The sequence below is a fragment of the Cottoperca gobio genome, chromosome 19, assembly GCF_900634415.1.
Source record: "Cottoperca gobio chromosome 19, fCotGob3.1, whole genome shotgun sequence".
Taxonomy (NCBI): domain Eukaryota; kingdom Metazoa; phylum Chordata; class Actinopteri; order Perciformes; family Bovichtidae; genus Cottoperca; species Cottoperca gobio.
The window spans coordinates 9,206,378-9,219,491 of NC_041373.1; the positions used below are offsets into that span (position 1 = coordinate 9,206,378).

Genomic DNA, 13,114 nt, shown 5'->3' on the forward strand with positions numbered 1-13,114 from the left:
GCCTTTTGGACTGATTTACCGGTAATTGACCCTGCCTGGATTACTGAGTAAACTGAACTATATTGTATTCTGCCTGTCTCTGTGTCATGCTTTTGGGTTCAGTTCTGTCGGTTCCAGCGAACCTTACACCTCCCAAGGATACATATTCTGTTCTTTCAGAGAGGTAGAACCAGAACCAGCTCAGGGCGGAGTCAGAGAGACCGATGGTGTAGTGGAGGCGCTGAAGGAGGATCTGATGGTCGACCGTGTTGAACGCTGCAGTCAGATCCAGGAGGATGAAGAGAGATGGGGAGCCAGCGTCAGCCACCATCAGCAGGTCGTTTGTGACCCTGACCATATATATATACATACATATATAATGTTGGACCAAATGGACCACTCGGTAGATGTTGAGATATCAGGATAAGTAAAAACATTTACCTGCTGGTGGTGGTAGAGGATCATCAAAGTTATTAGGATTCATCCTCTGGGGAACATGAATGTCTCTCTGGCAATCCATCCAAAAGACCCATTTCACCACAGACCTTTTGACATGCCAAAGCAGGAAAAAGCAAAAGTGAAATTAAAAACATATATAATGGCTGGATTCCCTTTAGGTGAGCCAGATCCACGACTCTGCATGCTCATTCATTGATATGGCTCACTTGAACAATTTGATTATTAACACTTTTTTTGACAAGCCAAAATGTCTGCTGTGAAAAGGGTCTGGAGTTGTTGAGATATTTCAGTCTGGACCAAAGTGATGGACAGACAAAAAAAACACCATTCAATGTGACTCGATGTGGCGAAACAATCAAACATGTAAAAGTCCTGAGGGCACTTTTTATAGGCAGCCTGAGTGATGATTGTGCACATGTTTTTGTCTCCTTGTTACTGAACACCAGATCCTCCTTTCTGATGATGTGTTTATAACATAAAGGATATCAGGCTCGTGAGGACGGACATGATTGGTTTAAAGTCTGAGTGACAAATGAGCTGTGAGGTAAAAGTAGACAAACAGGACAGGAGGGAAAGATCCATTGGTCTGTGTGGAGAGATAATGTGAAATATTACAGTGTAAAAAATATGACGTCAGTGAAGGATTGAATTGGAGGCAGTACAATTTCCTCTTTAATCTACAATATACAATCGATTGTTCTGATTGGATTACATTTCTCTTCACTCATATTGTACACATGCTCTTGGGAGGTGTTTGTGACCACATCGAGGTGCATCACTGGACACAGCTGCACTTTAATTTATACAATTATATCAACCTTTTTATTTTATTTTTACATCAAGGCAACTATTGATGTTGTCACGATTTGTAGTGCAGGAGAAGGACCCAAACGCAGATACAGAGGGGGAGGCAGCATGGACAATTCAATGATTTATTAGAAATGGCCAACAGACATGGAGTCCAAAAGGCAGGCAGGGAACAGGGAACAGGGAACAGGGAACAGAAGCAAAACCCCAAACAAATGATGCAATGAAGACGAAGCGACAAAGGAGGTGGACGGTATATGCAGTGACTGACTAATGGGGAAAAGGGAACAGCTGAGCAGACTGCAGGGCTAACGAGGAACAGGTGAAACTAATCAGGGATGGGTACACAATCGAAACTGGTGGGAAAACACACAAAGGCAGGAAGTGAACTGAAACGAGAGAAGAGGTGATTAAGAAAATAAAACGGGAAGCACTTAACATGAATGAATGCAAACAAAAGGAACAACATGGAGCAGGGAAGATGTATATGTGGATTAACCTCCAATGAAGACTTATTTCTCTCCGTTATAAAATATTTCCATTATTCTATTATTCATTAATTTTAACTAACAAATCGACATTTTATTGTCAAAAATTCAAGTAGATTTAAAGCAGCCATTTTTTTCTTTTCTCTTTTTTCGCAATTATCTTTTACTTTACCCTGGTATCTGTGGCTGTGAATGAACATGGATTATTCACTTCACATTGTTATACAATCATATTCAAAGGCAATGCATTATACTGGCCTCTGCAGGTAAGTTTTCTTTATTGCAAAACAAAAAGCTTTCTTCGACAGTATGAATCTCTGCAACATACGTCTACAGGATCATGCAATTTCACTTTCAACTGAAAAGAGCTCTAATTTAAACCACATAAAATAGATTTGCAACGAGATACTGTAAATACAGAATGTGTGCTTTTATAAGCACAACACAACACGTGTTAACATAAAGTTACAATACAGAAACCTAAGGTATTACGAGGTATTAATTTAACTATTCCACTCGATGAAGATGAGACATAGAAACAGAGACACAGTGGTGATGTAGAAAATGAAAAAAGCTCTGTTGATTCTTGTGGCCCAGTGTCCGAACTTCCCCACTTCGTGTCTGCAGCTGAGCTGTAGATTCAGAGTTTTCTGCAGCTCCTTCAGCTCCTCCAGGATCAGCAGTAATACACGAGACTCTCGTGACTGAATGCTGTTGTTAACCTGCACACACCAGGAGTCACAGAGTCACGTTAGAGTGGGTTTATTCTCCGGCTGAGACTGATGATGGATCACAAGCCAGGTGGACAAAGTTGTCTCGTGCATGTTGTCATGCAGAATGTTTACTTCTTTACAGGCCAAGTTATGTGTATACATATGTATATGTATATATATATATATGTATATGTATATGTATATGTATATATATATATATATATATATATGTATATATATATATATATATATATATATATGTATATATATATGTATATATGTATATATGTATATATATGTATATATATGTATATTATATATATATATATATATATATGTATATATATGTATATATATATAACATATCTATACATATATATATATATATATATACATACATATATATACATATATATACATATATATACATATATATATATATATATGTATGTATATATATATATATATATATATATATATATTATATATATATATATATATATATATATATATATGTTAATATATGTATATATATGTATATATATGTATATATATGTATATTATGTATATATATGTATATGTATATATATGTATATATATGTATATGTATATGTATATGTATATATATGTATATGTATATATATATGTATATATATGTATATGTATATATATTGTATATATGTATATGTATATATATGCATACTGCGAGTATCCGGACACAACTCTCACTTTGGGCGTACAGGGATTGGATGGCCCTCAAAAGTGACCCCCTCACCCCATACTCCCGCAGCACCTCCCACAGTATCACCCGGGGGACCCGGTCATACGCCTTCTCCAGATCCACAAAACACATGTAGACCGGATGGGCGTACTCCCAGGCCCCCTCCAGGATCCTTGCAAGAGTAAAGAGTTGGTCCGTTGTTCCACGACCAGGACGGAATCCGCATTGTTCCTCTTCAATCAGAGGTTCGACTACCGGCCGAACCCTCCTTTCCAGTACCTTGGAGTAGACTTTACCAGGGAGGCTGAGAAGTGTGATACCCCTGTAGTTGGCACACGCTCTCTGGTCCCCCTTTTTAAATAGGGGAACCACCACCCCGGTCTGCCAACCCCTAGGCACTGTCCCAGACTTCCACGCAATGTTGACGAGGCGTGTCAACCAAGACAGCCCCTCAACACCCAAAGCCTTCAGCATTTCTGGATGGATCTCATCAACCCCTGCAGCTGCCGCCCTTCTAGTCCTTCGATACCCTGCAACTGTTTCCGGAGTCCTCTCAGATAACATAACCCGGAAGGACTCCTTCTTCAGTCGGACAGCTTCCCTGACCACCGGGGTCCACCACGGTGTTCGAGGGTTACCGCCTCTTGAGGCACCTAAGACCTTGAGACCACAGCTCATCACCGCAGCTTCAGCAATAGAGGTTTTGAACATCGCCCACTCAGGTTCAATGCCCCCAACCTCCACAGGGATGGCTGAAAAGCTCCGCCGGAGGTGTGAGTTAAAGATCTCCAGGAGGTGTGAGTTAAAGATCCCCAGGACAGGGGCTTCCTCCAGACGTTCCCAGTTCACCCGCACTACCCGTTTGGGTTTACCAGGTCTGTCCAGAGTCTTCCCCCACCCCTTGATCCAACTCACCACCAGATGGTGATCAGTCGACAGCTCCGCCCCTCTCTTCACCCGAGTGTCCAAAACATGCGGCCTCAGATCAGATGATACGATTACAAAATCGATCATTGACCTTTGGCCTAGGGTGCTCTGGTACCACGTGCACTTATGAGCATCCTTATGTTCGAACATGGTGTTTGTTATGGCCATTCCATGACTAGCACAGAAGTCCAACAACAAACGACCGTTCGGGTTTAGATCAGGGAGGCCCTTCCTCCCAATCACGCCTCTCCAGGTGTCTCCATCGTTTCCCACGTGTGCGTTGAAGTCTCCCAGCAAGACTACGGATATGTACATGTATATGTATATATATGTGTGTGTATGTATATACAGTATGTATGTATATGTAGAAGAAAACTGGCAAAAGAAAATGTGGCAAAAGAAAATGTGAATGAATGCACTTCTCCACCCACTACTGTCAAATATTAGGATTATTAGGAGATGGTTCATTCAGATAAACAATAGGTCTATTCTAAACCATTGCAGAAGAAAAGGACATAACGAAATATTGTAATTAAAAGAGTCTAATGATGGAAAACCATGTGGAAACATGATGGAAATATGACTTTTATCTTTGTTTTATGTATCATTCACCTTATCGCTCCACACTGATCTGATGTTTAAGTCAGAAGATTCATGCACATCATGATTCATAAGTTTGTTTTCATTGCACCTCAGTGCCTTTTCTTTACATCAATGCACCAACTTTTCCACCTCAGTCAGCACAAATTGAAAATGCGCATACAAACAGGTGGATGGAAACCCAGTTATTGGCTTTTGTTGGTTTAATATAATTAATATTCCAGCATCATCTCTATAAAGCGTACTATTAGTTTAAGAGAAATAAAGAGTTTATTCAAATAATAGTTTGAATACAAAATGAAACGTAACAGAATGGAGGGCAGTGTTGCAGTGCTATAACACTGCATATAATACACTACAAAAACACTACAACTACAATACAATTACAACTAAAGGAAGAGGAATCACAGAAAGAGTGGTTGCTCCTACTTTAAAACATATTGAGATGTTGAAAAAAACATACTTTTAATAACTCAAGATCCCAGAATTTTACCTTTTTGAGACAATATATTTTTGTGTGCAATGATATAAATGTCCTGCATGAATACAGGAGAAACTTCACGATTATGTTTGTTATTATGTCTATCACCTGTTTTGCATTAGTAATGCTTTATCTGAACGTATAATGCTGTACCTCTTCAGCCACTGGCAGCAATTCATGTTGTTTCTCACCGTCAGACGCTTTGCAGATGCATGAACAGCAGGTTCGTCTTTTCTCTACTGAAAAAACACAGCAGGTTGGTCACAACAAGAGTGTCTGCACAGGAAATATGATTCACAATTATTCTGCACATAAAAAGCACTGAAAACATAGTTTTGAATCTAAAGGCCCTGTCACACATATCCGTATGGCAGAAACGTATGCTGGCGTATACGAAATATCGGCAATACGTTGATATAAATTAAGGGTGAGTTGTGATCGTTCGAAGGACGCAGACGATACGCCGAACACGCCAGACACGGCCCTGTCACACAGTTCCGTATGGCAGAAACATACGCCCGCGTATATGAAATAGTCCAAATGCGTCCCACTTTTCCACAGCGGTGTTGTAGCTGACGTATACATAACAAATTATTATACATATGTCTAACCTATTGATAGCTTATCACTTACTTATTTAAAACGTATCAGAGCGTCTGGCCAACGGAGCTGGAAAAGTGCCATTTGGTTCACGTCATGCTGATGCTGGAGAACGGCTAGAATGTACTCTTGTCTCAGCCTCTCAGCATCCTCCATGCTCTCTGATGATGGGTTGATGTATTCATCAAGACGTGCTGTGAAGAAGTGAGGATGAGCTACTCATAGGGACCCTATGTACTATATTCAAACCCAATAAGCTCCCAAAACACTAGCTGAACGCTAGCTGTACTGTAGAAACACGTTTAATAAGTTACTCCGTTGTCAGGCATAAGCTTAACATAGGGTAGGAATAGGTTATCCACTCGTTATCAATAAGTTGGCTGTAGGGTTCACCGTCAGCCGACGTAGCCTATATCTAACGTACCTCTAACGTAGTCACGTAGGTATTCACGTAGTTATTTACGTACTATATTTACGTAGGTAAGTATTCACGTACGTATTCCGTATTCACGTTTGTCTAACGTAACTTATGTGTAACGTCTGCATATCTTATGAAGCACACGTCGGGTACGTCCGGTAATTTTGAACATGCTCAAAACATCAGCGTTCAACAACGCACCCCAGCGTAACACAGTGAGCTCTTAACGAATACTACTTATACCTTACCTTATATCAACGTAAACCAGCGTGTTGCCGATATTTTGTACACGCCATATTTTTGTATACGTTATGCATTTGTTGGGCATTCGTCTGATACATTTTGTATTAGTAAGTGTTGCGCTATCAATAGGTTAGACATGCGTATCAGTATACGTTCACTTTTCCAATCCGATCCGATGAAAAGTTGGACGTATTTGGATATGTGTGACAGGGCCTTTAGTGTTGTTCTATTTTATTGCAGTTTTATGAAAAAAAGTGTTTAAATGTTGAAAACCAGGCCCATTCATCAGATTTGGATTCATAAACTGGAAATAGTTGATTAATAAAATTAGGTTTATAGATTTGAACTAGAATCATTACTAGAAATTCCTCCAAACATTTCATTCATGGAGCATCCAATCGGTCTGTGATCTGGGTCTCACCTGTGTTACAGTTATTAATTTTGACTTTCTCCTGTTTGTCCTCCAACTCGTCCCTCAGCCTGAGTTTCTCGGAGGAAGCAGAGTCTTTCTCCATAAGATACGTAACCAAGATCGTCTCCAGCAGGCTGAGCAGCATCAGAGCAAAAATCACAATGCAGTAGGTTGCTGAGAGGAGGAAACAGGCAATAAAAAGTGGTGCTCCCGACTGTATGAATCATAATCCAGTGAACAATACACTTGTGCACTTGTGAGTCAGTACCTATGAGTGGAGTCTTGTTGGACATGGAGGGCAGGATGTCATTGAGGATGAGCAGCAGGACGGAGATGGCCAGCAGCACGGTGACTTTGAAGCCCAGCTTCTCTCCTCGATGGTCAGCGATGAAGAAGGAGGCGATGTCCAGAGTCAGGAAGAACAGGATGGGCAACAGGAAGTTGATGACATGGAGGAGAGGCCTCCTCTTCATGGTGAACTAGAAAAATAGGTTCAAAGGTCAGGAGTTAGAAAATTACTCCAGGTGTCAGGATTATATTTTAGAACTAGTCAAGTTGCAGTTTACATCCATGTCTATCCAAAATGGCATCCCTTCATTATTTTATCCTATTAGACATTTGTTTTAAATTGTCATAATTAGCATATTAATCCTTGAGTGGTGGACAAAAACATGTTATTATATATATAAGTATGTATATACATATATATATATATATATATATATATATATAATTATATATATACACATTATATGTGTGTGTGTGTATGTGTATATAGTGTTTTCTTAATAATCTTAATAATCTTAGTAATCTTGAATCCCTTTTCACATGTGAGTACCAGAGAAAAGCATATCTTAGTTCTGTTTTTCTGTGTCGTAGATTGACGTCTCCAAGGTACTTAGATTGAAAGCCTTATTTGTTGTAGTGCTTTTTTGTTTATGCAAAGAAAATAAACGTCAGGCTCGTGCTCTCACTGCACTTGGATCCTCACTACCTTCCTAACGTAACTTGAACGTGAAATGTGAAAAACATTATTCCAGATCACAAACTTCAGATCAGAAATTCTGTAAAAATGCTCTTCTGGTTAAATGCTAAACTGCATTTCATTGTTACGTTATATATATATATATATAAACGTACAGTGTAGATGAGCTGTTCCCATTGTCTATTCCCGTAGGTGAAGTTGTTGCTGGTGACGCACAGTTGGAGGAACTCCCACTCTCCCTGAGACTTTATCACCTCTCGGGTAAACTGGGTGGCTCGAGACGAGTTGGAGAAAGGAGAGAGACGCATCTCATTAACTGAGGAGAGAGGGAGGAAGTTTGAGTGACAGGAAGTAAAAACACTACAGACTTCAGCCCAGACACACACTCTCCTCCCTCACCAGTGTGTACCGCAGATCCAATGGTGATGTTGCATCTCTGAGTGTCGAAGGGGAACTTGTGGACGTCCATCCTGCAGGTGCTGACCACCCTTATGTCCTGTTCAGAGGAGACCTCCCCTTCGTACGACACGAGCATGTACGGATTCAGAGGGGAGTCGTCCTTCTGTATCCTGAGACACAAACACACACTAAATCTTTTCATGGTTCATGTTTGTAGAACATTTAAACAATGCACGTCAATCAAGCTTGTTATTGCTCTTAATAATAGTATAAAAACAGTTGTGTGTACTTTAATTAAAGTGACCACACAGCGGTGTCCTTTTCCTTCTAAACAAACACAGGTAGGTGTGTAGCATTAGCAGATATCAAGGTATTCAATTACTCTAACAGCTAGAAAGAAATACCCCCCTTTCTCTATGAAACCTTTTATTTCCTTTTAATTTAATACACTGCATTTATTACAATTATTTATATTTCCCATTATCTGTTTTACATTTGCTCTAGTAATTTAAGCTACTTGATTTAGTTTCCTCCTCCAATTCAGTTCCCTTTAAGCTCTCTTTAATTTCTGTTTTTTTTTTTTTAGATGAGCCTTGGCCGTTTCTATGATACCTTTTAAAGCAGGGGTGTCAAACTGTTCCAGATACCCGTGACAAAATGTGTTGTGCCTTTGTAGACACACTGTGATCTGTAAGTTGTAACACATATGTGTAAATGATAAACTGATGCTTAATATTGTTGAAATTGCACATTTTTTTCTTAGGAAATTTCAGGTTGTTCATAATGTTTTGTAAAAAGATCAAATTTGAACATTTTCAGAATGTAGTTTTTTACACTAAAACAAAGGGAACATTTGGAGTTATTTACAGGTTATTATGATGTGATTTTACTGGTCCGGCCCACTTGAGATAAAATTGTGCTGCATGTGGCCCCTGAACTAAAATGAGTTTGATACCCCTGCTTTAAAGGAATACTTTGACAGACATTTTGGAAAATGCGCTTGTTTGCTTTCTTGCCGAGAGTTACATGAGAAGATTGATACCACACTCTAGTATGAGAGTGGATAAACTTTCTCATCTAACTCTTAACTTTGTTCTTTCTTTTCTCTTTTCATCAGCTACACTTTGAATCTGTGTGTGCTGCAGGCTCACATCTCATAGATGAAGAGGTCTGGTTTCCAGAGCATTTCTGTAGGAACTGAAATATGAGTGATTCCACAAAACTGAGTGGGGTCCCATTTGATGCGTTCATTGTTCCACATCTGCAGTAAATCAAAGGTGAATAAACAGAAAGATAAGAGACCAGAAACCAGAGTGTTAGCTGAGGGGTCACCGATGACGAGAAGAGACATTTTTCATTTGATTAATCAAAACTCACCACTGTTGCCCATACGAAAGGAATAAAAGTTTGTGTTTTCTCAATCTGGGAATAAACACACACACGTCCGTCAGAACAGATCAAATGCACGGCAACGTTCGGCAGATGAATCGTACACCTACCACAGCCAGGATGGCATAGAGGAGGATGTCCAGCTTCACCACGGTGAGGTGGTTGTAGTCCAGAACGGGCCGGGTGAGTTTATACGCACCATTATCTGTGGTCAGGTTCAGGTAGTCCACGACATCCTGGTAACTGCACACTTTCTTAGAGGACGACCCGTCTATATTACAACAGTTATCAGAGGAGTTTTGTCTTAAAACAAAAATATATGTCTCTTAGTTTGCTTTGCTTTTGGTTTGTATTATTTTCTATATATTTAATTTAATTTATAGTCGATGTCTGGATTGGGGGAAATACACCGATATTGATAATAACCGTGATATTTAAAAAATATATATATATTTATATCCTGTTAATAATACACATACGATAACAGTGTATCAATAATAATGGATGATAATACATTTACTCTTTTGTAAAGTTATGGTTACAGATGCTCTCTCCAGCTACCTACACTCGTATTTTGAGTGTAATTCATTTGCCAAAATAGAGACAAAACACACAATAAACAAAGATGAATTTGACTGATAGCATTATTTAGTTATTTTCCACATTTATATAGATTAAATGATTAATGGTTACATAGTCTTCTGTCTAACCTACTGTAGGTCATTCTGCAGTTTATTGTTGTTGATTTATTTTTTACTCCCTTGTTGAGCCTATAAGAAAGCCCAATAGATTCTAAAGATATTTGAAGCTTAACATTTCTTGATTTCTTTTGTTGCATAATATAAAAACATTCCTTCTGTTATATTCTTAGCTGGCTGAGAAAGCAATTAGTAATTTTCTGTTTACATTTTTGAAATGTAGATGCCGTGATAAGAGGAGGGCTTCTGGATTTCAGGTCCATTTAAAGTAATCTGTTTAAATATATTTCCCTTCTTTAAATGAAGCGTGAAGCGCGCAGAACAAAGCAGTCATGGCTTTGAGTTTGACTAAAGTTTGACCTTTTTTAGTTCAAGGTTTGCAGTTACAAATATCTTGTGAAATAGCTCTGACAACACATGCAGGCTCCACATCATCACAGTTTATAAATCAGATACAAACAGTGCTAGTTCAAACACACAAACACACCTCAAACATGAAAATACCGCACAAAGTCTTACCTGTGAAGACGATCAGGAGGAGAAAAGCAACATGTATCATATCTGCAGCCCTGTGAGTGAGTGTGAGTGTGTGTGTGTGTGTGTGTGTGTGTGCGCGTGTGTGTGTGTATGTGTGTGTGTGTGTGTGTGTTGCTCCTGTAAGGCCAGAGCCTTTGGTTTGAGTGGATGAGGGCAGGGCTGTGAGCGACTGACCTCTGCCTGAAATGAAAAACCGCACCCACAGTGGAGAGCAGGGATTGATGTGTAATTGGTTAACAGAGGAGGGGGGGCCTTGGTTTGACTCACGAGGCAGGTGATATTGAAGGTAACAAATAATAAAAAACAAGGGAAAGGCAGGTGGACAGGATTCATCCATCTGAAAGGAGACATATTGTGAATTTACAGAAAGCTGTTTGACACTGTTGACTAAAGGATCGTGTCCACAGTTACAAAGCAGATGTTTACTGTAACACGTGCAGAGCAGCCAACGTCATCTGAGAAAGTAAAATTCAATTAGAGTGGAACTTGATAACCAAAAGGACGTGGTAATGACATTATGAACACTGACGCCATTTAAACCCACTCACCGCGGGCAGCCATTAAAGCTGCTTTATTATTCATGTTAAACGTCTCTTTTTGGACAATAAGTGACTTCGCTGATGCAGTTTTATTTCTGAAAAAGTTGTTTTGTATTTTAATGGACTTCTGTGCTTACACTGAAGTTATGATCAACTAATGAATATTTTCAGTGTCATTAATTATAACTCTATTTGTTTGATTAACAAAGAAATTCAAATCCCAGTCGATGTTTAGCCAATGTTTTGATTAAGGACTAAAACCATTAACTGTTTATGAAAATAATTGATTACATTTCTGTCAATTGAGTAAACAAGTGGTTCTCAAAAGAGTACAAAATGTATTGATATTTGTATATTGTAAGCAAACCTACTTATAGCCGAGAACTGAAAAATGCCGCACCTTCTGGGAAAAGGGAAACAAATCTGAGTGTCTCCAGTATCCAACTTATGGTTAATGGGTATTGTCATGTTTACAGCTGTATTCATTGATATTTTTGTCCACTCTGGGGCAGCGCAAGACAATGTAAACACAACACATGCATAGTATCACCTTATAAAGTTAACATGTAAGTTAATCATTGTGTATTTACAATCCGGCAGACACAGAGCAACACTAGCATCATTTGGAGTCATGTGTCTGTCCCATACCTGTCAACCCTCCCGTTTTTCCCGGGATTATCCCGCATTTTTACTTCTATCCCGTTTTTCTCCCGTTAAAATATTTTCCCGTAATTATGGCCTCCGGTAGAGCAGGTGGCAGTATTATGTTTAACTTTAGCTGAAAAACGTTATAACGTTAAACACACAGAAGAAGAAAACAGGAACAATAACACAGAAGAAGAAGAAGACAAAAACATATGGATGAGAGTCTCAGTGAACGGGAGATAGATGGAGACGCAGTTCCCTTATTTAATAAAAGCAGAGTCGGGCAAACTTGTGCTTTTTGTAACGTGTGCCATTCAGATGTTAGCTTTGCACACGGCGGAATAAGCGATGTTCGCCAGCAAGAACAATCGTCCAAGCACAAGCACGTCAAGAGGCACAAAACATACACTGTCAATGACTTCAGTGACAAGAACTGTTTCGGAGGCAGACCAAGTGGCCAGAGCTGAGGGAAAGATGTCGATGCTTTGCGCTAAAAATAATGAAGCCTTCAGTTTCTGCGATGATTTCAGTCGCAGTGTAGCGGACATGTTTCCCGACTCTGACATCGCAAGGAAGTCGGCTACTCGTCGGGGAAACAAAAGTCACACAACTCATCAATCATCAAATACATTGATGATAATAACTAATAAATAAAATACATAAATCTTATAAACATGTCTGTACAAGTAATACATACTTTAAATAAAACATGTATTTCCTGAATGTATATTTATATATATATATATATATACACACCCGTCCCTTATGTGTCCATTTGTTAAATTTAAGTCTAATTCCCACTCCCTTAAGCTGTGTTTGGTCTCTAACAACTCCTGAGGGAAATATCTGTCTGTGCTAAATGCTCCACTATGTCCACCGGCTGCTGCTGAGCAGGTAGAGCTTGTTTACTAAACAGCCCGACCCAGAACCACCTGATGAGTGGTGAGACTGAAGCGAAACAGTAGTTAAATGGAAACTATATAATTGTGTGATAATTCTCTGTGGTTTGACCTTTTTACATTAAACACAGTAAATCGATCTATTGTTAACATAAATATATTGATTAGTGCAGCT

The 13,114-nt window shown here is 39.1% G+C and overlaps 1 protein-coding gene across 1 annotated transcript; it reads right to left on the minus strand.

The window, feature by feature from the left end:
* Positions 1-2,236: 2,236 nt before the first annotated feature.
* Positions 2,237-10,878, minus strand: LOC115024935 (5-hydroxytryptamine receptor 3A-like). The gene is made up of 10 exons (XM_029456833.1): positions 10,839-10,878; positions 9,732-9,892; positions 9,610-9,654; positions 9,384-9,493; positions 8,233-8,402; positions 7,989-8,149; positions 7,117-7,327; positions 6,858-7,022; positions 5,329-5,414; positions 2,237-2,455 (listed from the first exon to the last, which is right to left on the minus strand). Exons 1-10 carry the CDS (start codon positions 10,876-10,878, stop codon positions 2,237-2,239), a joined length of 1,368 nt encoding a protein of 455 aa, XP_029312693.1.
* Between the last annotated feature and the right edge of the window lie 2,236 nt (positions 10,879-13,114).

What these genes read in the sequence shown, in the direction of transcription:
- LOC115024935 (XM_029456833.1), bottom strand. Translation starts at nt 10,878, where the DNA reads ATGATACATGTTGCTTTTCTCCTCCTGATCGTCTTCACAG. An exon ending in TCTATGCCATCCTGGCTGTG is followed by an intron (nt 9,655 to 9,731) that starts GTAGGTGTACGA and finishes GTTTATTCCCAG; the next exon opens with ATTGAGAAAACACAAACTTT. An exon ending in CTTTCGTATGGGCAACAGTG is followed by an intron (nt 9,494 to 9,609) that starts GTGAGTTTTGAT and finishes GATTTACTGCAG; the next exon opens with ATGTGGAACAATGAACGCAT.